The following is a 26,926-nucleotide window of genomic DNA, read 5'->3' as shown; positions in this document are numbered from 1 at the left end:
TGTGCGTCTCTGTTCCTGCCCGTGCAACACAAGAGGACCGGAATATGGATCTTCCATGCAAAGAGGGGACATTTTCACAAGTTCTCACCTCTTGAAATGGTCGTATGAGGGTGAGACTTGATCTTTAAGGTTTAACTCAGAATTTGGTTTAGGTTAATCATTCAGGTGTGAGGTTTTGGGTCGGCGTGAGGACCTGGAGACTACAGTAATGAGTCCTCAAGTCCAAATGGGGTGTGGGGAAACATCTAGCAATTAAAAAGACAAAAAGGTGTTACAGATTTACTTCTGTGCAACAGCGTAACAGTCATGTCACCGAGAACACTTATGTAATGACAGGTCTACAGCCTGGTCCTGCTGGTTGACCGTCTGTGCCTGCAAATACGAGCCTAAACACACGTGTAAACAGGCCCGGGTAATCTCCTCAGGCAGTAACCAGGATCCATCTGTATCTTGTCATCAGCCTTGATGAGTAGGCAATGTTTGTTATGGCCCTGATTTGATCTGCAGCATTTTTACCCAAAGAAGCAACATTTTTGTCTTTATCCTGCCTGTACAGGCAATCCTTTGAGTCTCAATTCCCAGAAAGCACAACCTCCAATCACAGTCAAGTACGTGCTGGGCTTCTCCCCAAGGTTGCAGATATCGACATGTTTGCGTCGCTGATTGATTCCGAATCGGTCTGAAACCCGTGTCGCACATCACCAAAATGTCGTAAGATCTAAACTGTTTATCTGGAAGTGAATTTTCTGTTATCTGGTTAGGGAAACAGACTGATGTTGCTCTAATGCTACAGGTTTCCAATTGGATTTGACGTTGGAAGTGTAGACTGCACATCATTTCAGAGAATAACCTAATTACAGTGATTACCCATCAATGTAATTATGTCCTTAGGAGCTAATGACCTCTTTGGAGCATCAATCCCTCCAGTTTTGGCTCGTTCACTCAGGATATTCTGTGTGAAATTGTTCAAAGACAAAAATGCCATGAAAACCTGCAGTTGTAGTGAGGGCTCACTTTCTTGAAAATGGTGGATGATAAATAAAGTAAATAATAAAGTTATTAAGTCAAGATTCAAACTGCACCAGTGTGGGATTCCCTGAAATGGTTTGGTTTCAGTATTTATCGAGATCATCCGGGCTCTTCTGCCACCTGCTGGTCATTTATAGTACACCAGCTCCTCGGTACCAGCACTTTAACTTGATCACTTCACTACTTATTATGCATTATACGTTAAATCGGTGCATAAAATCATCTTAAATCATTCTTTAAAAAAAACAAACAAACAAGGAAAATCAAGCAAATCAATTCATCAGTTAATTCCTGTTCCGTGTTGTGCAAAAGTACAAAATGAACCCTCTTTAGCGTATCTTCTTGCCAATGTGTCGCCAGGACCTCGATGTTCCAGTGGCTTCAGAAATGAGAACACTTCTGACTTATAAGAACGATCCGTTCCGGTCACATAAGATGGTATGGTAAGACCTCCAAGGAGGGGAGGGGAAGCCTGAGGCGAGGATGCAGCGGTGCAGACATCCTGTTGTGGTGTTGAATAGGAGTCGGGAGTGGGATGGATCCAGAGATGTGTGACCTTTGTCCCAATGGGCGTTGACTCGGTAACGTGCTGTGATGAGGGCTCAGAGAAAAGGAAAGATTCAAAGGAATCAGAGCTGTTTTACTGTCGTGGAGACCCAAACACTGTGAAATTCTTTTCGATTCCCCTGATGACTGTCCGTAGACGGTGCAGCGAAGGGACCTGCCAGCGCAGGAAGCCTTGTGATCTCCTCCCCTTTGCTCCGGTCCTTTCTCAGGGGATGTGGATGCCATCTGTCTCTTTTTGTTTCCTCTCTTTTTCTTGCTCTTTCTCTTTTTGCCTGACTGACACGAATCAGAAACTTTGTAAGACTCCAGACTGGATGATCTGTGTTCTTTCTGAAGCTGTTGTGCTGTCAGGTCTGAATGGGGCAGGTTGGTGAGAGCAGTCTGTCTACACGCTCTCGGTGGCCTTAAGGGGGCTCCTTCCACTGCCAGGTTCACTCCCAGAGAATAAGGGACTTCAACGGGAACCTGGGAAGACAGTAAACTTGAACATACCATCCAAAAGCTTCAGCAATTCAATAAACGTTCAACTTAATATTGAATATAATGCCTTAAAATAAGTGGAAGGATCCTATCTGTATATTAAAAACCCTCCCAAACGACCCAAGTTTGGAGATCTGTTGAGCGACATCCTTAACCTTTTATCTCTGGTATCTCCAAGAAGACTGAGGACAAGTCTGCAGCCCCATTGACCCCCTACCTGTTTACAGATTAACTGGAAGCCTCCTGTGTGCGCGTTGGCATCAGTCCGCCGGTCCAGCACAACCTTGAGTGTGTCGATCTGCACTGCGGGGCAGAGGTGAGCCGTCACAGCCGTGGACTGTGCCATAGTGGGGCATACATTTATCTCTAGAAGCCAAGGCCTCAGATCTCTGCCCAGCATGAAGTCGGCCCCATAGAGCTCAAAGCTGCCCTTGCGGGGTTCCACCTGCTCCTGGGCCGTCTGCAGGGCTCGGATTATCGCCTTCTGCATGCCCGGCACCGTCACCGAGTCCCACTCTGCGCTGCGGCCCTGCTGATGCAGAAAAGCCCGAAACTGAGAGCAGGACCACATATTGTCCTCTGGCACCAATGGGTGGCGATCACGGGCCGGCTCAAAGTGCTTCTGGATGGAGTTGTTGCACAGATGGACGGAGCTGAGGATCACAGCCAAGAGTGTGATGAAGCTGAGAGCTGTCACTTTGGTGATTTCCGTGACTCCCTTTCTCACCTGTCCAGAATCTTTGTGGAGAACGGCTGAGTGGAGAACCTCAGGTAGCACTCCTTGTAGAACCACACGGTCAAAGGGTTCCAGTCTGTCACGAGGAACCACTGACGCAGGTCGAACTTGGTGCCGTGGATCAGCAAAGGTCGCTCCAGGTATTTCTGGACCACCCACTTTCTCTCCTTGTTCAGAGATTTGTCGTTATCCACCACAGCCAAAATCTCATCCAAACGATCTTTGCACATGATGCCTGGAGGTCAGATAAAAGAAGAAAACCAAGGTCAGCCCCAACCCTAGCAATAACTCTGATACTAGCTGCTGAGGAATGAATGTAGAAAGAGCCTGACCCCGTCCTCTCGACATGGCGCCTGGTTTGATGATCCAGATGTTGTTGAGTCCGTCTGTGCCCAGCTGGGGACAGACCTCCCACAGCTTCCGTAACATGGCCTGGCAGCGCTCCACAAACACACCGCCGCCCCTGATGGACACACCATCACTGCACACAAAACACACCGGCCACAGATTGAACTTCACCAACGGGTTCTCATCTCAGCTGTGTAGAGGAACCTACACTTACTGCACAACCTTGTAGTAGTCCTGGAGAAAGGCCCCCCAGTTGACATCGCGGGGCGTCTCTATGGTAATGTCAATGTCGCAGTGTTCTAAAACACTGAGATACTGTTGACACACGCGCAGAGCTGCGTCGATGACTCCCGCGCTGATAAATTGATGCTTGTGTTCGCAAAGATCTGTACAGAAAAGAAGAGGTGACTCAGAGAGGACTGAATTTTTTTAAGCATAGTTCCTGGTACCTTCAGAGAGGCGTAGTTCCTCCTCCTTTGCGCCGGCTCTGCTGTAGCTGCTCAGCTCGACCACGTGCTGCAGCAGGCTGGTGCATGCTGTCCTCCTGAAGTCCTCTGCGGACACAGCAGAGAGCAAATACACATGCTTAAGACAATCACAAAGCAATGTGGTTACATACAAAAATGTTCCTCTTTCAACTTCAACCAACTCTAAGCAGCATTCGGCTCTGATCCGGATCCATTTCTCATTTTCCCGTGACTCACGATCACATTTTTCGACCAAATAGTGTGGAAAAACTGACCAATGAATGCTTGTTTTTCATCAGCAGCACCGAGCCTGTAGCACCGGGGGAAGAAAGTGTCGGGATCTGCTGCATCAAACCAGCGAAGGTTGCGCAGATTCAAGCACAACCCCACCTAGAAAGAGAAAAAGGAAAGGAATAGAGAGCAGTGGGCAAACTGAAACTTTTTTGCTGGTCCAAGTTCTCAGACATGACACCTTGGTGGCAAACGCCGCAGCATTTGCATAGTGATTGATGATCTGATCGTGCTGCAGGAGGCGGCAGTCTATTTCATCCCGACGTGACGTCCAGAAGAAGTGCGTCGTTTCCTTGCGCGCCATCCGAGACTGTGAGCAGAAGTCTTTTTAGTTAAGGACACGTGGCGATGGTGTAAGGTGAGGTTAACTCACTGAGGGTTGAGTTTACCATGAGGGCCTGCATGTCATCAATTTTCTCCACTTTCACAGCTCCGTCGTCCCTTTCTGTGACGGGAAAAGTACTTTAAGTGCTGCAAACTGACAAATATGATCTGACATAATCCCATTGAAGAGTCCCGGTTAAAGACGTCCTGATTTTTTATTATAATTAGAATTTCTCTAGTTCAGCGAAGGTTCTGTAGACTATCTCACCAGCGCGGAGCCCTTCATCATCACCGCAGTCCATCTCATTGCCATGGCAACGATGGGCTTTCTGTGCAGTGGATGACAAAGGCCGTTCCACCCAACCCCTGGCCCTCAACTCTTGGCATATCACAGGATAGGGTCCGACCACCGTGAACACCTTCTTCAGCTAAAACAGAGAGATACTGGGAGTCAGAGCAGTTTGCAGACGCAGGGCGCCCTATGGTCGTCACCTTTACGGCTTTCTCCACCAGAGCTTTAGCCATTCTCATCCTCTCTGCGTTGATTGGCGGTAGGCGTGGCATGCTGCTGCGAGACCTCCCCTTCACCACTAAAAAAAAAGAAAGAAAAACACACGATAACGTGTCCAAACAAGGTGGAAAACGCAGTTATTGTAGAATAAAACGGTGCAACAATTGCCTGCATAAGCATTTACGCGCACTGTGTCGGTAGCTGCTCACGATGGATTTAAAGTGGGTCAAGCCATGCGTAAATCTGCCCAGCGTTTCGCGCCCACATTCTCGTGCGCAAAATGACGCGCACCTGCACGCAAAAGTAGCATTGTTCTGGAGATTATATAGGTAATTCTATTGAAATATCGTGCAGAAGCCAGGAATTGCGACCGGCTGCGTGAACGGCACGTCTGACAGCGAATCCGGTGTCCGTAAAAAGTGTTCCGCAACGCATCCGAAACAGAACCGAGAGAGATTTGGTGTTGGGACGCAACCCTTGACCTCGTATACATACCTGGAACCTCCTCGTCGGTGATCGGACCTTCGCTCACAGGCTGCATGATTCTGCACAGTGTTTATCGTTGCCGTAGCAGCCGCAGCGCACGGAAACGAGACGCCGCCGCGCAGGTCCCACGCGCGACGGACCACCGCTTACGGCGCGCGCGTCTCAAGCGAGGTGGTAGGAACAACACCAGCTTTGTCACTCACAGAAACGTGGGTGACTCTGCAAAAACTTGCATTTGACTGCACCTAAAACATTCACTCAAACTTTCCTACACGCGTAGTAAGAAAAAGAAACTGCCCCACTGTCTTTCTGCTTCAGTCCTTACCCCTAGGTAGGGTGTCATTGCTTCAGTTGACCGCACGATGGCGCTTAATGCGTCGTATTGCAAGTTCAGCAGAGCAGCTGATGTGGCGATATGGTGATCCCTTATCTTGACACACCGAGTTCACAGGTAGCAACTAAGATCCAGCTCACAATACGTGCTTCTTTTTTGTTCTGTTTTATAAACGTGCTTGTTTAGACTCGGGGACGCGGATACATTTTGGATCGGACTGCAAAGTGACTTTAATACAAGGCCCGAAACAAAGAGGCGGAACATTTTTAACTTTCGTGACATTTCTGCTCTTCTCGGGGCCTTTCAGCTGCATGCTGGAAGAAAGTGACGTTGTTGTAGGAGTCTTGTGTCGGGTTCACTATAGCAGCACTGCGTCGCTGCGCGTTGTGCGCCTCAGTGCTCTGATTGGCTGAGTCTGCAGCGATGCTCTCCGCATCCTGCTCCAGCAGCCAGGACAGGAGGGAGGGGAGCTGAGAGCGCGGCCGGAAAATCATTACAACAAGCGGGTCAGATATTGTCATTCAACTGAAAATTTGCTCATTTGGAGGAGGGTTTAACCCCCCCCTCCTCCTTCCACCCCATCATGTCCGTGCTGGCGGAAACGGCCGCTGTTTTCAGCTCCTGACTGCATCCGCGTCTAGACAGCGCGCAGAAGCTGGCCAGCCCCCGGACAAAGTCTCACCTTTCAGCGTCTAAAGTGAGCCACAGCCATGCCCGTCAACGACCCGGAGAGCATCCTGAGCTACCAGGTAAAGTGCATTCAAATGTCCGAGGCTGTGCCTGTCACTTTCAACCTGTGCGCGCTGCAACGACCATCCAATTTGTCTTTAACTGCATTATCTGCGGCTGTGATTGTGTAATATCAGCGTAACTGTTTGACAACAAAACATCCGCACATGTCCACGCTTCCAGTCCTTGTGTACACGCCGCAGTATCTTCCAATCACCATCCTTTCGGGTTTTCGTAACAGAAAGTTCTCTCGGCGTTGTTGTGGTGCAGAATTGTGGAGGCTGCCGCCGATACTGTTATTATGACGTGCCAGCACGTGCAGAGAAAGCATCATATCACAGAGGCGCCCGGAAGTGTTGCTTATTTTGACCTCTTTTTCGCGCAGTAACACGCGACACTTTCGAGTGGCTGCGGGGGGGAATCATCGATCATAGGTCGATGCATATCTAGACCACGCTGGGGCAAAAGCCAACGATCTGATGCCCCATGTGTGGTAGAAAGAAGAGAACGGCGTGTGATTTTCTCACCTACCCTCAAATGACCTTGACGCCATCCTTACACTGTGCACCGGTGTCTGTCCCCATGAGACGTATGAACGGCGGCTGGTGCGTGTGAGCTGCGAAAGGGGTGAATTTCACCAGGCTCCTGAGAGACTTCTGTCTCAGATCTGATAGATCGAGTGATGATGGTAGCAAAAGAGGATCTAGACACAAGCGCACTGATGTTTACCAACTCATGTTGTTGATGTTGCGGAACACTAAAAGGATTAAAATGACTTCTGGCCCCGCTCAAGTGTTTATCAGAGAATTTCTAATCAGCAGAGTGAGAACAGCAGATGTTTTCTATGTGAATGGAAAAGGACTGATGTGCACAAGTCAGGAGACAGAAGAAGTCCCCCCTTATAGAATGAGCTCCTCTTTAGAGAGATTATTGCAAAGACCCCGACACGTGAGAGTTTGTGTTTCTTTACTTGGCTGCGCGGTTCCAGACTGAAAGGCATCATTTTTATTTTTGGTGTAACAGATAATTGTGTTTAATCCCATTTTTCCTAATATCCACACATCTGCACGGTGCTAACCGCCTTCATTTTATGTTGTTAGGCTATCATGGTGTTCATTTTAATGTGTCATTGCATTTAAAAACATTTGCATTTGCATTGCATTTAAAAACATTTTACAACGCAAAATTTTTAATTAGCTGTGCCTACAAATATTGAGTAAGAACACACACGCACACACACAAAGTTATCAGTCAGTGCAGCTGTGGCTGGTGATATGTGTGTGGGTTGGGACACATGCTGGAGGCACTGGGCTCCATTATAACTGGATCATTATGAGGGAAGGAGAGAGAGTGAGTGAGAGAGAGCGAGCGAGGGAGAACCTAAAGGTCTTTGTCCTAGAAAGGACGGCCGTCCATCAGATCATCCATTAGTTGTGATCCATTTGATGCTCACATACAGAGACAGTAGAAACAGGATGTTTTTATTCTGCTGCAGTTGATTCAATAACAGCATTGTGGGTGAAACTGTTTCAGAGGGAAACAAAGCATGTATGTGAGATCGGATTGCACAGCTTAATATCCTTAGAGTGTTCGGGATGCTGGGTCTCATGGATCTGTGCTCTATATAACACTGCATGAGTCACAGTCACATCATAGTCACAGTTCACTAAGAGCGCCTTCTTAATGGCAACTTCATGCAGGCATGTGTTTTTACAGCAGGTTAATGGTTCCCTGTCATTCACACCTCACCTGCCGCTAATTAAAAGCTCACATGGCACACAAGCGCACGTGATTCTCCCCTGACTTGGCAAATAAGTGAATAAATAAATGTCTAGTTTCCCTCAGTCCTGGCAACAGTCCATTTTCCTCCACTTTTTTCCTGCCGCTTTGTACCAATCATCAGCGCTTGAGGCACCGGAGGGTTTGTAAAAGAAAAATCAGTTTCCATGCAGATTACTGCCACTATGCCACAGCTAGGATCAAAATGGCTGCCCGTCCTTGAATTTCCGTCCTTTGATTAGCATGTCGGATTACAGCCGGCCTAACACGCATTGAAGCTGCACCTGTGGATGAAGAAAAGCGAGTGAAATGTGAGCACACGGACTGTTGTGCACGCTGCGATGTCCTAGTAGATGACTTGAAGCTTTTTTTTCTCCAAACTTTATTGACAAATTGACAATGCACAAAGTAAGAAAGTCATAAATTCTATAGACAAAGAAGAGCAAATGATTATTCAAAACACAGAACGGCATTTTGTGCATCAATGATAGCTGAGAGAACCAAACAGAGTAGAAACAGAAAAGACAAACTCAGTAAAGACAATGAAATGAAACAACAAGATTATATGAACACCGTATTTTTTTTATTTTGACTGCATTTTTGTTTAGTGAAGATCGTAGAAATAACTCTTTCATAGATTCTATCAATTTGGGTCTTTGTGAATTTACATGTGTGTATATGGAATTTGGCAAGTCGGCTTAATCAAGAAAGTGGCACCATTTCTCAAGTCTTAATAACAAAAGATGTTTCTATAATGAAAAAAAACAAAATAAAATCTAAAATATGGTATCAATTGTGAAATTACTAAGGCCTTTCCACAGTTTTTATATATGTTTTCATCATTTTATGCTAATATGTGAACTGAAGGCTTTGCAACCATCATCTAGTCTTCTGCATGCCAGTTAACCTTTTCCAGTAAAGATCATAAAGTGAGACATGGTTCATTTGTGTATTAATTGGGTCTTCTTCACACCTGACAGACACAAACTTTCCTTTTCAGTCTCAGTCTCACAAAAGTGCATCATTCATTCAGCAGCTTAGCGGGAAAGGCTCCCACAGTGGCCTCTTTCTGAACATTTCTCCCCAGAAAACTAACTATTTTTCCTCCCGACTGCTGTATTTATCCTTCAGCCCTTAAACGCCGTGTCTTTCTGAACTGGCGCTGCCCTCATGAGCAGGGGCGTGACTGCGACAACTGGCCTGTCACTTCCAGACTGGGTTTGGTGTCTGAGAGCCAGAGTGAAACAACCTCATCCACCGTTAGCAAAACTGTCAAATTATAGAATTAACGGTTAGGAATATTCATTATTTCTACACTTGAAGATTGCCAGAGTTCAAGTCCCCCCTCAGTTCTGGTTCCAGTGCGATTGATTTTCCAGTGTTTGTCAGTGTACGATGCTGGAGAACAATCATTCAGGTCAAACCTACTGACCTGAAACTGTGATTTTATGTCCGACGCTTAAGCTCCTACATGATTCTACTGGAGCGCCCTCTGCTGTCTAGGAGGTGGCTCTGCAGACCCATCATGGATTGCCATTCAACAAAATGGTCCATGTGCATGTCTAAAACACTTGGTGGGACCCATCGACTGTGTTTCTTATGGGACACATTACAAAGCTTTTGTTAAATAAAGTTCCTTTGAAGCATTCTGGTGAATAAACTGCCCCCAAAAATGACATAACTTCATCTTTCAAGATCATTATACCCAATGGAAACAGTGACCTTAAGTCTTAGTCAGGAATGGGCGTTTTCTTCAAGTTTGAAGAAACTTATATCCACAAATTGTTTCTGAAAGATTGTAGGCCCCTGATGTTTAACCTATCAATCAAAGAAAATTAGAGAAATGCATCATCCTTAAATGAATGAATGAATTTAGAGCCATTGAGACTGAAAAAGAAAGTTTATGTCTGTCAGGTATGAAGAAGACCCAACTGATACACAAATGAACCAGGTATCACTTTTTGGTCTTTACTGGGGCAAGGATAACTGGCATGCAGAAGACTAGATAATGGGGGCAGAGAACTGGACCCAGATAATGGAGGCGTGGGACCTGTGAGCAGGTAACAGTCCAAAAGTTTTCAAGTTTTTGAGGCACACATGAAACGGAGCAAACTCACCACTGAACAGTGGTTCAGGTGGGAGCTGCGTGAGAACCCAGACTGACGGAGTCGGAGTTGAGCAGGCAGAGACATAGTGGCACGGAACCGGCAGCAGGCAGGAATCAGGAAACGGTAGGTGATGCTCATGGTCAGGGACAGAATGCTGCCGGCTTTATCGGGTGATACCGGTGAAGCAGTCCAGAGACAAGTGCTGCAGAGTCGGCATGAAAGAGGCGACTGTGATTGGAGCCGCATATAGCGCGGCTTAAACGGTGATGTGAGCGGGTGGGAGCAGCTTCACGGATGGGGGGGTGCTACAGGAGAGGCTGAGGAGAAGTGGAAATTTCCACTGAAGGTGAGCGTTGAGACAGGACAGGGACAGAGCAGGACATGGAGAGAGAAGGACAGGAAGAGAAGATGTCAGGGACAGAGCAGGACATGGAGAGAGAAGGACAGGAACGGAAGAGAGGGACAGAGCAGGACAGGGACAGAGCAGACCGTGACAGTGTAATCATAAAGGGAATTCCTTTTTCTGCTGTGCACTTTCATTTTCAAATCCAGCCCTCCGGGACACCTCATGTAAACATTAATTACTGATGGAGCTGAAAACACTGACGGGGACGCACGGCTCAGGAGACGGAGGAACGTCAGATCAGACCTGCTGACTTAATTGCATTATTTCTGGTTCAGCACTCGGGGGGTCAACCAAATATAAAAGAGGGCAGTGATACAGAGTGGGAAGGCTCCTGAAAAATGAATTGCATGATGTTAACCTCTCCTCGCTTACCGTGAGCTAGGTAAAGAAGTAAATTCATACTTGATATTATGGGTTTTTTGAGGTCTCCACACCGATTTCTGGCTCCGTAAATCTCTTTGCCTTGATTGTTGTTTCCAAGGTTCTTCAGAGCATTTCAGGAGCAGCTGACACGTGACATCAGCTGCTCTCACAATGACACCCCCATGGAATCACCTGCCTGAGCTGAGCAAAGCAGACTTTTCACTCTCAATCTTCCGTTTTCCCTTTAGACCAGCGTTTCGTTTTGTTCCTTTAACATTTTTATCATTGCTTTTCAAGCATCAGTTATGTTCACGATCTAGTCTGTTGATCTATTTAAAATGTCGTCCTGCCAGATTGTTCTGATTATTGTTTGAAATGTGATATATATAAGATAAACTTTGAAATGTTTCTTTTCAAACTATTCTGTTCAGTTCGCCATTAGCAGCACCTCCAGCAACAATACTGACGTTTTTCTGTTTTGTCCTGTGGCCGTTGTGTCCTAATGCTGTGGTAAAACTCTGCTAGTTAGCCAAGATCCTCACTGCTGTGGCAGTAACAAAGCACTGAAGACTTAAGCCTATTCTATTGGAAACAGGAATATAAGGAAGAAATTGTTGAATTGGTCGGTGTTAGTCTGACTTTAGGAGGAGATCAGGTTGGATCTGAGCATCCGAGTATGTCCAAAATGATCTGCTGGACGATGAAATTGAGCTGCTGGAGTGAGATATAAAAAGAGGGAGATCTGGATCATCTCAGCAGGCAGGAGTTCAGAGAAGAAGAGATCAAGCTGAAAACAGCGAGGACAGAATTTTCTGTTCTGTCTGAGCTAGACACTATTGTTTTAAGTCAGGTCTTTCCTATTAAACCCCACTAGGGTTCTAAAAATAATCTGGCAAATAAAGCCTTTAATTTTAAACCTCTGTCTAATCCCTTGTGGTATAAAACTTTTGGTGACCTTTTCACCATATTGACTTGTTAATTAAATGGTCTTATAAGTCTTATAAGAACAGAGTAACTGCAGGATTCAGATTCAGATTTCAGATTCAGGTCCTTTATTGTCCCACATGGGGATATTTACAGCACAACAACAGCAAGAGCATGCAGAGATAAAAGTAAAATAGAATAGAATTCAGAATATACAAAGAGGATATATATTTACAGTAATCCAGATAAATGGATACTCAGCCCCTGTATACCTGTACATAGTACAGAGGGTGAATACAATATACATATATATACAATATACAGAATATATAATATTCAGATTGTGCTAGCGGCCGTTATGTTTGTTGTGCAGTCTGACAGCAGCCGGCAGGAAAGATCTGCGATACCTAGGACACAGAAGTACTCATGGAACAAGTGATAAACAAACCCCTGGAGTGACGTGATAGAGAGGAAATTAGTCCGAGCAGAAGTCCAGATGTCTTAGGCTGCCGAACCTGTGAATTATGAGTGACTGACTGATATGCACTGATCAATATGGCTGCACTAAAAAACTCATCACAGACAACTTACCCTGGATTACATTATTCCTGTCACATGATTACGTAAATCATTTATCTCCCTGCATGTTAATTAGATTTCTCCCCCAATTTTATTTTAATCTGTTTGGCTGTGCGGCAGAGAAGCTGCATAAACCGGAAACACGAGTCCCATTTGTCACCTTTCATAACAGCTAAAGAAAGCAGCGTCATAGCTTTTGAAGGCATTGAAAGTGCAGAGGATTTATGAGATAAACCCAAGGAGACCTGTTTAGAACCTCCACTCATCTTTGTGCTGCTACACACCCACACACACACACACACACACACACACACACACACACACACACACACACACACACACACACACACACACACACACACACACACATGTTTCTGCTTCTATCTTTGTGAGGGCTTTCTTAGACAAAATACATTCCCTGCCACCCTTACGCCTAAATTAATCATCACAACAAGTCCCTAACCCAAATCCAATTTTAACCGTAACCTTGAATGATGACACTTAAACAGCCCCTTAAAAAGTTGTGAGGACTGGTCCAAATGTCCTCACTTTGCTGGTGAAATGCATATGCTGTACAGTAAAACACACACTCTCAAAGGTCATTGTAAATGGAAATCTGTGTCCTTGAGGATCCTAGTAATGATTATGTTTCATTATCATGCTCCGACCATTTCAACGGCTGAATTTGGTTGTTTATTTATTTGGCGGCACTTAAAAGAAACCCAGGGCTGGCAAAACGTAGATTTATCAGGAAGAAACCTTGAGCAGAACCATGCTCATATGGAAAAACCCTCCAGGCCAATTGGGTAAGGAAAGAGGAGAAGGAGAGAGGACAGATAGAGGAGAGATGAGACAGCTTATTTAACCCTCAGTCATGTAAGAGCCAGTCAATATTGGACCAAATGCAGATGAATCTGTGTTTTAATATTATTTTACGATACTCTCATCCTCTGCCAACGCGAAGTGCAAGACTGGAATTCATTTGCAGACAGTCAGACAGACAGAGACTTGTGAGATGTCTGCAGGATGCCAGGACTGCATGCGAGGACCTTGCACGACCCAGCTGCCTGTTCAGAAGGCTCTGTCCGGGCAACAGATTCAAATATTTGAATAAAATCCTCACGCAATACTGCTGTCAAATGTACGCTGCACATTTTACAAATAAAGTGATCCATATTCCCTCTGTCAATACTTGTTTTCTTACGTAGCTGAGCACCAGCTGAAATGTTAACTAAATGCTAGACTTGCTTAATGATACTGAAATGATACTGATAATGATACTAAAAGACACAATGAAAGGTCAGCTCAGAAAGATCAATGATGTCATTACGTATAACCCCTTTGTAATATACTCCTGTATGCTTCTCATCTATTCAAAGCACCATAAATCACCAATTTTTATGCTGAATTTAACATCTTTTACATCCAACATATATTCAGAAGCATCTATTCTATTCATGCAATTACTAAGATGTATATCTCTGTGTACTTGTTACCCTCCTCCATCTGCATTTATTTATAGATTGCATTATTTGATCGCTCGGCGCCACATTTGAAGCCCCCCAACCAATTTCTGGCAAAGATTTGAATGTTCATTATCCTAAAACAGGTCAAGATTTGCGATTTGCTCGAATCACGTATGAGGCGTCTCAGTAGAACGGAGCAAAAGGTTTTCCCCCTGTGTGTGGCTCTTCCGTCCTGGTTATCGTAGGACCGATACATGACCATGGTAACGCAACCGCAACACAAAAGCACCAAGAAATGCTGGTCACTCAGAGAGCGGCAGCAGCCTGGCAACAGCAGCATCCTGGCAGATGTAGCGCCGCTAATTTGACTTGATCTTATGTCCAATAAAGTGGAGCCGTGCATGTGTATATGTGTGTCTGTGTGTGTGTGCGTGCATGCGTGTGTAGCAGCACAAAGATTTGTGTAGGTTCTAACTACATCTCTCCTGGGCTCTATCTCATAAATGCTCAGTGTTAGAAGGCTTGTGCCAGTTTGATCCATTAGCAACTCTGCTACACGGTCAATAGTTTGTTCCTGACAGAGTTTTTCCAGATGGTTGACCTTCAGAGGCCGATCTCGATGCACTCAACAGCGTTCCACAAAGCTGACCTTGTCTTAACGAGCAGTATGGCTGCCACACACAGATGACTGTTATGTTATTCATTTGATTATTATTATTCACATTGTCTGTGTGTGCTGCTGTGTTGTCCAGAGGCCAGATGAGGAGGTGGTGGTGGACCAGGGAGGAACCAGCTCAGCAATGAACATCCACTATGAGAAGGAAGAACTGGAAGGTGAAGGAAGGCTGGTTTTTAGCCACACGCTTCAAATGTGACAATAATATTCTCTTCCCAAATGCTGACTGCATGTGTCTCCAGGACTCATATTCTCAGAAATCATTACATCATCACGTGACTGTTCCTAAAACCACTGAAGCGGTCTCGCTGGTCTCGGCTGTTGGGCGCTCTGACAGGTTGCTCTCCCTCTCCATCCAATCAGGAGCTCTTCTTTCAGCACCGCTGCTCCCTTGTGCCCACTTACATAGCAACTACCTCCACAGCAGCAACTTACTCTCTGGCTGGAGGAAATCCGTTTCTACTTAATTAGACTGAGAGCAAACGCCGACCATAAATCACATTTCAAACGTCTCTCGGGCGCTGCTGTACTTTTTTGTTGCTGGGTTAAAAGGAGCAGCGTGAACTAATGCAAGCACGCACATTTGCATTTACACGTGCCGCCTAACCAACTTTATCATGTTGCCACTTGTGAATGAGCTTTTCTCTCTTTTTTAAAGAGAGAAACAAAGAATTGAAAAAGCTGTTTCTGTTCTGCCTTTTGGCTGTAGCTGTGATCAAAACAGTAGGGAGGTTGGGAATAAAAAGAGATTTGCTGCCTGGTTTCCTTTGTTTAGTTCGGAGCCAACATGAGGAAATAGAGCGCCTCTCAACTGTCAGTCACGTCTTCTACTTATTTGTCTCACATCAAATATAATCTGAATATAAACCTATATATTTTATATTTTTCTCTCTAGTTACTTACACATAACTGCAGATGACTGACATGTGGAAAAGATTCAGTGATTTCCTGGTTTAATTGACCCTCTCGTTCCTGTAGGACGATGTGATATTCAGAGTTGCTGTTACATTGCTGGGTATTTATATTGTTAAGCATGAATAATGTTTCTCTTTCCTGCCTCATTTTCAGGTCACAGGACTCTGTTTGTAGGCGTTCGGATGCCCCGGCAGAGTCATCGCCACCACAAGCCCCACGGCTCCCGACACCGCAAGAGAGAGAAGAGAACGGGGAGCATTGTTACACAGCAAAGTGAAGAGTCTGTGACAATTACCTCCAGTCATGGTAGCGTGTCATATTTTAGAACGACATAGATCAAGACTGCTCATGTTTCATCAAAATTGCATCCGCAGTGATGCGTTTCGACCTTGTAAACACCGTTGCTGGTCGGTCTGAGGATGATGTTGAACACATCCTACAACCTCATTCATTTTTGTGGCCTATTGGAAACCACTGTCACCTTCGAATGTGTCTTATTTCAACCTAAAGTTCCACTGTGAGGAAGGAGGTAAAGCTCCAAATACAAGGAAGTGACAGAAAAGGGGCGGGGACTTAAACATATCAATACCGTCAGCTCGGTCCAGGCATAAAACACCCCAGGCAAAAATTGACCAGCCCCAATTAGGTCCCAGAGAACATGGCCGACGTGTGGCCTGTGCGTCCATGTGTGGACTGTATGGACATGGAAGTGTGTTTGAGGCATCTCTCATGTCTCCTTTCATCAGACACACCATCTCAGCGGGTCCAGTTCATCCTGGGCACAGAGGACGACGCCGAGCATGTAGCCCATGAGCTGTTTACGGAGCTGGATGAGATCTGTGTGAAGGACGGAAAGGATGCCGAGTGGAAGGAAACAGCCAGGTCCGGAACTGTTTCCTGCATTCTCAGCTCCTCCTTCCTCCTGTTCCAGAATCATTCAAATGGAATAAGAAGTTCTTCTGCCTCCCTTCTTCCCCTCACAGGTGGCTGAAATTTGAAGAAGACGTGGAAGATGGAGGCGAAAGGTGGAGCAAACCCTACGTGGCCACCCTCTCCCTGCACAGTCTGTTCGAGCTGCGGAGTTGCATCATCAACGGCAGCGTGTTGCTTGACATGCGCGCAAGCTGCATTGAGGAGATCGCAGGTGATCTTTGTTGTGAAAATCCAACATTTTTGTGTATCCGTCATGGATTATTGTGGGTGTGGGTTTTAGTTCAAGGAAATCAGTGGGGATAGAGAAGTTTTGTGCATTTTATAATTTTATTACATATTTTTTCTGGGCAATAGAACGTTCCAGGTTAGCTTGCAGCTCATGCAAGCTCTCATGTTCTTCTTGGGTCCATCTGGGTTTTCTCCAGTTTCCTCCCACAGTCTAAAAACATGCACATTAGTTTGAATACTGTGACTCTATATTGCATTAATCTTGGTCACGAATTAAGTGCCAGTTTGTGTGTGTGTGTGTGTGTGTGTGTGTGTGTGTGTGTGTGTGCGTGTGCGTGTGTGTGTGTGTGTGTGAGTGTGTGTGTGTGTGTGTGTGTGTGATTGGGGACAGACGCACAGACATGCCTGTGTTGCTCTGTGACAGTGATATGTGATGTTCAGCTTCATAGTTTATGTTCCAACTGGTTTCCTGGAGCAGCTATTTCCCTCCGACCTGGAGTCAGTTCTGGAAGGGTTGAAATAAAACAGACAGTATATCATTCCTGGATGTTTGCTACAAATCAGTTTATCCTCCTGAGAGAGGAGACACATACGCAGTCCATGCCAGAGGGGAAAGACATTGTCCAAGTCCTCTCGCTCTCTCTTGCTTTCTCTCTCTCTCTCTCTCTCTCTCTCTTTCTCACACACACACACACACACACGTGCGCACCCGCACTTAGGCGGCTCCATCAGTCAGTGCTCGCCATGGTCAGAGTGTGACAGGTTTACAGTATTGAGCAGCCTTGCTGCCTGCGACCGTTCCTCTTCTCCGTTTCTCACTTCCCTCTCTTCTCCACCTGGACTCAAAATGGCAGCCAAAGTGTTAGAATAGACTGTGATCTGAAAAAAATTTAAAATTCAGAACAAACTGAAATTAAGGGAGCGCTAAATAGTGATTTCTCCACAGTCTTATCAGTTGATCAATTCTGCTGTGCAAGGTTCAACCTCAAGGCCCAATTTGAAAAAAAAAAAACGCAGTACAGAAAAAAACAACTGGGTAAAATAAAAGAGCTTTTGAATGAGTTTCTTTAATCGCTGAGTCCTACACACACTGGGGGAGCTTTTGTCTCAGATTAGGAGATTATGTAGCAGTTACCAGCCTTGAACATGCTCAAGGCTCCTTTGTGTCTTGTGACAACACTTATTTATAGGGCAGATTATGTTGGCAAACATTAACTTAGGACAGAATGAATCCAGGCGCTGAAGTGTGTGTGTGTGTGTGTGTGTATTGTGCAAATTGGTTCGTTGTGCAGGAGGGCAGGAAATAAGGAAGGGACATTGCAGACTGACTCAGCAAGTCTTTGTAAAAAAATTAGTTGAGAGACACAGACCTTCCTTCCAGGATGAACCATTTGTCCTTTGCCTGCAGACATGGTGCTGGACCACCAGGAGGCATCCAGCGAGCTGGACGACAGTGTGAGGGTGAAGGTGCGCGAGGCGCTGCTGAAGAGGCACCACCACCAGAATGAGAAGAAGAAGAACCTGATCCCCATTGTGCGCTCTATTGCCGAGGGGACCCGCAAACAGTCGGAACCCCATCTGATGGGTGGGAATAACAGTTCAGCAGGGAACACCACAGGAAGTCACTTTTAAAGTGCACCCGAGCTTTTCAATCAATGGAGTTAGATGAAATAGAGAATCTTGTTTTCACCAAATAAGCTGATATGAAAAAACATTCCTTAATAATAACTTTCTGACTTCCCTGCCAGAATGTGAAAATTACCCAACAGTCCTTGATTAAATGTAGCTATCAAGGCCTTTGACCGCTCAATATTGTCTGACAGGGACGGCCACTTCTCCTCAGCCTCAGCCTGTTGCAGATCCTGCCAAGAACGGCGGTGGACAGGACAGCACCCAGGTGGACCTGAGCAAGGTAAACTGAGGTCCAAGTCACAGGTAAAACAGTGCCCTCTAGGAACCAACTCAGAACTGCATGTGTTCAAGCTAATTTCCGCAGGACATTAAATGTTTGATATGAAGTATATGGGAAGTGGACAGAGCAAAACTCTGATGATGAGTGTTCCTAAACTCAACTGGAACTATACATCAAGTTGAACTGTAGGGAAGTTGAGTTTGAGTGTTCTCTACTGGTTTTCCTCAGGTGGACCTGCACTTTATGAAGAAGATCCCTGAGGGTGCGGAGGCCTCCAATGTGCTGGTGGGGGAACTGGACTTCCTTGAAAGGCCCATTGTAGCCTTCGTGCGCCTCTCCCCCGCTGTACTGCTCACAGGGCTCACTGAGGTCCCCATTCCTACCAGGTGTGATGACCAAATTAAAATACATTTGTGGAGATTCCGCAATTCAGGAAGGCCTCATAGATTAAAATAATCCATTGACAAATGCCAGGTTCCTCTTCATCCTCCTGGGCCCAGACGGAAAGGCGCAGCAGTATCATGAAATCGGACGCTCTATGGCGACCATCATGACGGACGAAGTAAGAACTTTCCAGCAAATTAGAAATAAATCCAGCTTCTCTAAATCTGTCCTCTATGTCTCACTTCTCTCTGAACCAGATCTTCCATGATGTAGCCTACAAGGCAAAGGACAGAAGTGACCTGCTGGCTGGGATAGATGAGTTCCTGGATCAGGTCACCGTGCTCCCGCCAGGAGAGTGGGACCCCTCCATCCGCATAGAACCGCCGAAGAGCGTCCCCTCTCAGGCAGGTTTAAAGCCCAGCTTGTAGACTCAAAGAAACTCTTTTGCAGTTTTAAAATCTGTCTGTAACATGTAGGAGAAAAGGAAAATGCCTGGGGTTCCGAACGGAACGGCCTGTCCAGTGGAGGAGGAGCTGCACGCGGAGCACCACGGACCGGAACTGCAGAGAACTGGAAAGTGAGAAGTTTCCTATAAGCTTGTTGCATCAGGCATGCCAGAGCAGATGGCAAAAATAACAAATATAGGCATGATAAGGCTAACAGGAACGCCTACAAGCACTGAATATCTAGCTAAGCTGGAGGGAGCCTGCAGAAAAACACAGATTTGGCACACTATAGGGACCTGTGGAAGCATGAGGCTCAGTTTCACACCTGCCACTGGGTTTGTCTGTGTCCCTGGTCACCAGCTCTAAATCTGGGTTTGTGATCAGATGAAGTTTGACACTCCATTGGCAGCTGCCGTGAGCCAATGTGGCAGCATGAAGCACACAAAACCAGTCAGGGAAACCCACACAAGCCGCACCACATATTTGAACTGGGCTTCATACACAGGTGCAACTCCTCCGGGCGCAACAATCTCATTAAAGCTGTCCCCCATTTGTGTAGTTAGCATTCAAAAGTCTCAAATTCACAACATTAATGTGGAGCTTCACATAAATGAGAACACCTGAACCCCTCGTGGGCTGATTTCAAACAAATGCAACCCACACGCCCACAGATTCCAGAAATCAACATAACCAGGAGATAAGAACACCAGAGCCCTAATTATGGTCACCACCGTTAAACGTGAGTTTGCTGATGATGTTCCTGGTGTTGATGGTAAACCTGAGGTCTCTGCGTGTGTCTGTGTGCTGTGGTCAGGCTGTTTGGGGGGCTGATACAGGACATCAAGAGGAAAGCTCCGTTCTACCTGAGTGACTTTAAGGATGGAATGAGCCTCCAGTGCGTGGCCTCCTTCCTCTTCCTCTACTGTGCCTGCATGTCGCCTGTTATCACCTTTGGAGGGTTGCTGGGGGAGGCCACAGAGGGACGCATCGTAAGAGCTCACGCGTCACACTGCCAATGCTGAGTATTGTGCTGCAAACACACATCTGTATTTCGACCGTGTGCTTCAGAGCGCCATCGAATCCCTGTTTGGCGCCTCCATGACTGGAGTGGCCTACTCTTTGTTTGCCGGGCAGCCGCTCACCATTCTGGGCAGCACCGGCCCCGTGCTGGTTTTCGAGAAGATCCTCTTCAAGTTCTGCAAGTATGTATCCCAACACCTTCCCCGTGACATTCCCACCGTCACCGCCGTGACGCCAAGCTGTCGTTCAAATGTCGCGCCAGGGACTACGACCTCTCCTACCTGTCCCTGAGGGCCTGCATCGGCCTGTGGACGGCCCTCCTGTGTTTGTTCCTGGTTGCCACGGACGCCAGCTCTCTGGTGTGCTACATTACGCGGTTCACAGAGGAGGCGTTTGCTGCCCTCATCTGCCTCATCTTCATTTACGAAGCCCTGGAGAAGCTCTGCCACCTGGGGGAGGTCTATCCGTTTAACACCCACAGCGACCTGGACCACCTCACGCTGGCCTAGTGAGAAATGAGCTGAAGACTATTACTGCTGGTTTTAAGATTATTTTGGTCAGTCATTGAGGTCCTCTCTGTCTGTCTGTCTGTCTGTAGCTGTCGCTGTGCAGAGCCTGACATTCCCACCAACAAAACATTAGAACTTTGGAGAGAGAGGAACGTCACAGCCTCTGTGGTGCCCTGGTCCAACCTTACTGTCAAGGTAACGCAACTTTGTGGAGACACACACGAGGGCACGCACGCTCGCACACACAGTTTCAGCATAACTTTCACACATTAGTGCGCTGTGTTTGCTCTTTGTTCACTTCTGTTAACATTCAACCAACCCTCTTATCCCCCAGAGCAGCTAACCTCTTAAGAACCTCTGCAAGCACCGAGACGTTGACATAGGACACCGGACACACACAAGTCTTGACCCCTTTTTTTCCTCCTGTGTATTTCTGCAGGAGTGTATCGGCCTGCACGGTCAGTTTGTCGGGACGGCGTGTGGTCATCATGGACCCTACACCCCGGATGTCCTGTTCTGGTCCACCATCTTGTTCTTCTCCACCTTTTTCATGTCTACCTTCCTGAAACAGTTCAAGACCAGCCGTTATTTCCCCACCAAGGTGACCAGCTGGTGAAACTCCTCCTGGAGCATAAGAATGTCCACATGATTAACTGCCTTTGACCTTTCTGTGTCAGGTCCGCTCCACCATCAGTGACTTTGCCGTGTTCCTCACTATTGTCGTGATGGTCCTGCTCGACTTTGTCATTGGGGTGCCCTCTCAGAAGCTAAAGGTGCCCAGCAAATTCCAGGTAATGAGATGACATGATTGATAATGTGAATTTTAAACATTCCCTGACTTTAATTTAATCAAAAATCAGCCTACAAGAGACGACCGAGGTTGGTTGATCAACCCAATCGGACGCAATCCCTGGTGGACAGTCCTGGCTGCATCTATTCCTGCACTTCTCTGCACCATCCTCATCTTTATGGACCAACAGATAACTGCTGTCATCATCAACCGCAAGGAACATAAACTGCTGGTAGAAAAAGCTGTTCACCCAGACCAGAGCTGCTGCCTGAGGCTCAAGTCCTAATAGCTTCTCATCTCTGTCACGCAGAAGGGTTGCGGGTACCACCTGGACCTGCTGATGGTCGGGGTGATGCTGGCGGTCTGCTCCATCATGGGGTTGCCGTGGTTCGTCGCGGCCACGGTTCTGTCCATCACGCATGTCAACAGCCTGAAGCTGGAGTCGGAGAGCTCGGCTCCGGGAGAGCAGCCACGTTTCCTGGGCATCAGGGAGCAGAGGTTGACGGGCCTGGTCATCTTTTTACTCATGGGCTGCTCTGTGTTCATGACCGGAGCCCTACAGGTTTGTCTGACGCTGGGCAACGCCGCCCTCTTGTGGCTGAAACATAGATTGAACGGCACCGTTGACATCCGGTTTTAATTCTTCCCAGTTCATTCCGATGCCAGTGTTGTATGGCGTTTTTCTTTACATGGGCGTCTCGTCATTAAAAGGCATCCAGGTGAATCACCATCGAAACAAACTTCTTCTTTAAAATCTTTTAAAAATCACTTTCCTTCGATGTTATTGCTGATGCACATATTCTTCTCAGTTCTTCGACCGTCTGAAGCTGTTTGGTATGCCCCCCAAGCACCAACCCGACTTCATCTACCTGCGCCACGTCCCCCTGAGGAAGGTTCACCTGTTCACTGTCACCCAGCTCACGTGCCTGGTGCTGCTCTGGGTCATCAAAACTTCACCCGCCGCCATTGTTTTCCCCATGATGGCGAGTTTACAAACACATTTCCCCCCGTTCCCCCTCTAAATATGAACAATATAAACAGTTTTTTTTCCTATGCTTGCAGGTTCTGGCTCTGGTCTTCGTCCGAAAGGTCCTCGACCTGTGCTTCTCCAACCGGGAGCTCAGTTACCTGGACGACTTAATGCCCGAGTGGAAGAAGAAAAACCTGGACGACGCCTCCAAGAAGATAGAAGAGGTAGTTTAGACGGAATACTCAAACCGAGTGAACGCGCATGTGTAAAAGTGCAGCTAGTGACTTTTTGTGGGCTTGTGTGTCCTTGAGGAATCACAGGTTATGCTCAGTGAGAAGAGGGAAAATACTGTTGAGATTCCCATGGAGAGCAGCAAGCCCGCTCATGTCCAGAAAACACACGACCCCAGGTGAGAGCACACACACACACACACACACACACACACACACACACACACACACACACACACACACACACACACACACACACACACACACACACACTGACATGATTAATGGTGTAGGGAACTGGGTGAATTTCACCTTTCTCTCCTTTTTGCTGGTCTGGTTTCTTGTGCGACTAACCTCTCTCCCCGAGCTGCACCCACTTCACCCCCCCCTCGCTCTCCTCCTCTTCCTCTGCCCGCTCCTCAGGTCTGACCCCTCTGATATTAACATATCTGACGAAATGTCTAAAACCACTGTGTGGAAATCCCTCAACTCCAACCAAAAGGACAGTCGTCCTGCGACCGCAAAGAAGGCAAGACCCCCGCCCCCTCATTTCCTCACCCTTTCATGTGGAAATAATACACAATCACTTCTTTTGTGGTTTGCAAAATCTACCAAAGCAGCAGCCAAAGTGTGCTCTGTGGGGCCTAAATTCCCAGTTTGTATCCTTTAACTCTGCAGGATTGAGGGGATCACTTTCATAGATGAGTGACGGATACGTTCCTCTCCCGCTGGACTCAGCTGGGTCACTGCATCGTTTTTCTGGACCACTGCAAGTCAGCACTGTCTTCAGAGAATCGACTCTCCACCAGCTTCTGTACCAACAAACCTATCAGAAAAAACACACATAAACGTCTATCTTTGAGAGGACTGAGCACTTTAGCTCCTAACCATTCACCTATTAAACTGGAAACACAAAACCCCAGTGCTAATAGCAATAGCTACAGATAATTTAGCATGAATTCCCCTGTGCATAGATCATCTAACAGAGAGGTGATTCACCTGTGTGACGAGTGTCGCAGTGATTTTGCTGCGAAGTGGCGGCATAAACTCGGTCTGTGTGATCTCAAGCATTGTCACATCAGTCAGCAGTTCAGTGTCACGAGCTCCAAAAATGTCAACCTAAAATGTCAGAGAGAGTGTTTTTAGCTCAGGCAGACGCAGCTGTTGTTAACCTATAAATATCAGCTTTACAAGCCCCCAGCAAGACCGCGGCCTGTTGTAAATCCTGCTGTTTATCATGAGTGTTCCCCCTTTCCACCGTCCCTTCATAGCCATCTCATCAGCCAACTTATTCAAAAAAGCAAATATTAAACATTAAATAAGGCCAGACAGTGTCCTCACAAAGATAGAACAACACTCACATGCTATTTAATCTACTGGCCTGTGTTGTTATTTATGTAACTTTCATCTGTTCTCCACGATCGAGGGTGTCTAGTTGATCTTAGGCCCTCAGAAATGGGAGGTTCATCAGATTATTACGGATCTCTCTGCAGATCTTCATCCAGAAACATGAGGTTTCATCACTCCATCCTCCAAACACACTGGATAAAATATATAAACCCTTCAACACTTCCACACCTTAATTCAGTGGATTTGTTGCATGTAAGCAATGTTTTTTTTTAAAAAAAAGGCTGAATAATAAATAATATATAAGATTTTCAGGTGCAGCAGCGTTTAAAGTGTAAAGAAAATCAATTTAAATCATTTATTTGTATATTGTTTTTTTGAAAGTCATTACTTTTCTGAGAGATTTAACAGTAAATTCAAACTACATTATTATTGATTACAAGCACATTTTAGATGAAATTCCAGTGAGTTCACTTTCTGTTGTGTGTAAATATGTTATAATTAAAGATAAGCTATAAGAACGGCTGAAGAATGCAGCATATAACTAATGTCCTCATATGAATAGATTGTTAAACAAAGCCAAAAGAGATGACAGGAGAAGAGAATGTTTCTGTCAGATCCATCTGCTCCTGGTGGAGGGCCAAAGACCCCAAAACCTGCTCTTAGATCAGTTTAACTGGAAAATAATGCAACTAGAGTTCTTTTATTTTAATTATTAAATTAATGTATTTTTTTATTTAGAAAATGTAAGGAAGAATATAAAAATAGAGCTATGTAATCATCTAGAAAAAGGGGTTCCTTCATCGTCCAGTCCAAAATCCCTTTTTCAAGGCTCCTTCCTCCATCGGTTCTATTCAGGTGATGTGAAAACAAAGTGCACAATTCTCACATGCAGTAAACTCTCTGGTGTTTGTGGCCATGTTTCTGCCCACATGGTTGAATGTGAACGGCCTCCGTGTGTCCGTGGGGGCCCCACGAAGTAACGGACAGCATGGCTAAATATTATTCACTGTGTAAATATGTATTTAAATATGTATTTAAAACCACACCGGCGAGTGTCGTCAAATGTGTGAATTGTGATGGAGGAGGGGGGAAAAGAATGGAGAAATGACTCCACTGTGGACAACAAAAGATCGAATCTTGCGGAGGAGACATTCAGAGGATCTGTGCAATTTATTTAGCAACTGTAGCACTGATGAGGACGTGTCTTAAATTTGATTTTGACTCTCAGTGTATGTGTGAATGTATGAGTATCGTACAGTAAATGCCTTCAGTGTGCTGTAGGGTTACCACTTTAAACATGGGTCCAGAAAAGGTTGCAGGTGTCAATGGATGTGAGCATAAACTCTGTATATGTGCTGTGTTTGTCATAAGCTACATAAAAACTGTGGTGATGTCTCATCCGACCACACACACCTTAAAAAAAAGCCATTGATGAGCACTAGGCTCTTGTTGCATTTTGTACAATTTTGCTGTCACATCCTTCGAATCCTTCCAGCGTCACCGTCCTTGAAAACAATAAAGTGAATACTGTGACCCGAGTGAGGCTGTATCCTTGGATAAAATTTAAAAAAATACACGTCTCCCTCAAGGACAAGGTCAGTCCTCCAGGATGGAGAGAGGATTTAAGGACGCCTGCACCTGTGAAACGCCTATTCCCATTGTTGTGGAGCTCCTGGAAGAGCGATTCCTTAAACATTAGTATTGTGTGAAATAATATGTTTTATATGTGATTTAATTTTTGAGAGAATACGAAATAAATCCACACATTTCAAAGGACGTGCGGTGCTGTTTCAATGATTGCATCAAATAAGTGGACAAACATGCGGCGCTGCGGAAGGGATCAGTCGTTACCCGGTTCAGCCACGAGGGGGCAGACGAAGCGCTTCACGGTGACAGTTGCGAGTAGATTTCAAAATACTTCTTTAAATTTAAAGCCATAATACATTCCCCTAGACGGAATCACATACGTGGTATTTAATCCGTGTCTTTCCAACCTCTCATTTAATTTTTTATTGGCCAGGCCCGTCCCTCCCGGTGCCACACCCCTCCCCCAGTTTTTTTATCCTGGGGCGAGAACATGGTGTGCACATCTGGAGGTGATCCTGACTCGCCTGTGGGGAAGGGCTGTCAGGTTAAGGACACACTGCACTCTGTATGTTTAAATCCGCGTGTTCATGTGTGCCTGGAGGGTGTCATGTGATCCGGACACCAAATGCTGCTGATTACAAACAGCTGGCGGGATCCAGCCTCAGCCAATCAGATAAGCTGCTGGCCCTGACATCAAGAGGAGGGAGGGGCTTCAAAGTTGGGTATATTTATTATGACTTATTCATTCTCAGGTCAGATTTGGAGCTCAAAAAGGTTTTGAAAGAATTTAAAATACACGTCACGGCCTGTGTATATTTGAGCTCCTGTCCAGCGCAGAGCTGTTCAGCTCTCCCAAATGTCTTTGTTGTCTTCAGCATTCAAAGAAAGCCTTTGTGCTCATGTGAACGTCCTGTGGTTTTGTGAAGGAAAAGCAGAAGACGCCACTGGTGCCGGAATGCAGGCATGGAATGCCTGTCCCCTCTTCACAGGCTCATCACCAAAATGCTAAAAATGATTAGCAGCCATTAGGTGGTCCTAATGGCTTTTTG

General features: G+C 46.0%; 2 protein-coding genes across 3 annotated transcripts; one reads left to right on the top strand and one right to left on the bottom strand.

Annotated features, from left to right (window-relative positions):
- Positions 1-60: 60 nt before the first annotated feature.
- Positions 61-5,473, bottom strand: ttll3 (tubulin tyrosine ligase-like family, member 3). Its single transcript, XM_029827542.1, has 12 exons — positions 5,249-5,473; positions 4,735-4,832; positions 4,511-4,670; positions 4,308-4,363; positions 4,100-4,228; positions 3,903-4,017; positions 3,610-3,714; positions 3,375-3,546; positions 3,145-3,293; positions 2,804-3,047; positions 2,294-2,729; positions 61-2,061 (listed from the first exon to the last, which is right to left on the bottom strand). Exons 1-12 carry the CDS (start codon positions 5,292-5,294, stop codon positions 1,456-1,458), a joined length of 2,316 nt encoding a protein of 771 aa, XP_029683402.1. The 5' UTR covers positions 5,295-5,473; the 3' UTR covers positions 61-1,455.
- Positions 5,474-6,004: 531 nt separating this feature from the next.
- On the top strand, positions 6,005-25,852 carry slc4a8 (solute carrier family 4 member 8). Of its 2 annotated transcripts, none has more exons than XM_029827178.1 (25): positions 6,005-6,322; positions 14,680-14,761; positions 15,672-15,824; positions 16,265-16,400; positions 16,502-16,662; positions 18,088-18,264; positions 18,503-18,591; positions 18,820-18,977; positions 19,066-19,153; positions 19,233-19,379; positions 19,452-19,552; positions 20,236-20,410; positions 20,490-20,623; positions 20,704-20,949; positions 21,040-21,145; positions 21,390-21,551; positions 21,628-21,741; positions 21,811-21,972; positions 22,051-22,302; positions 22,391-22,459; positions 22,550-22,723; positions 22,803-22,934; positions 23,031-23,119; positions 23,364-23,469; positions 23,619-25,852. In XM_029827178.1, the coding sequence occupies exons 1-25, from the start codon at positions 6,284-6,286 to the stop codon at positions 23,622-23,624; spliced, it is 3,258 nt and encodes a 1,085-aa protein (XP_029683038.1). In that variant the 5' UTR covers positions 6,005-6,283; the 3' UTR covers positions 23,625-25,852. The 2 variants fall into 2 exon arrangements, with proteins under 2 accessions (XP_029683038.1, XP_029683037.1); XM_029827177.1 differs by having other exon boundaries at positions 23,022-23,119.
- Positions 25,853-26,926: the final 1,074 nt, after the last annotated feature.

Source organism: Takifugu rubripes, chromosome 19 (genome assembly GCF_901000725.2).
Source record: "Takifugu rubripes chromosome 19, fTakRub1.2, whole genome shotgun sequence".
Lineage (NCBI taxonomy): Eukaryota > Metazoa > Chordata > Actinopteri > Tetraodontiformes > Tetraodontidae > Takifugu > Takifugu rubripes.
The sequence above is the reverse complement of the archived record's forward strand: the minus strand, read 5'-3'. Positions and strand labels throughout refer to the sequence as shown.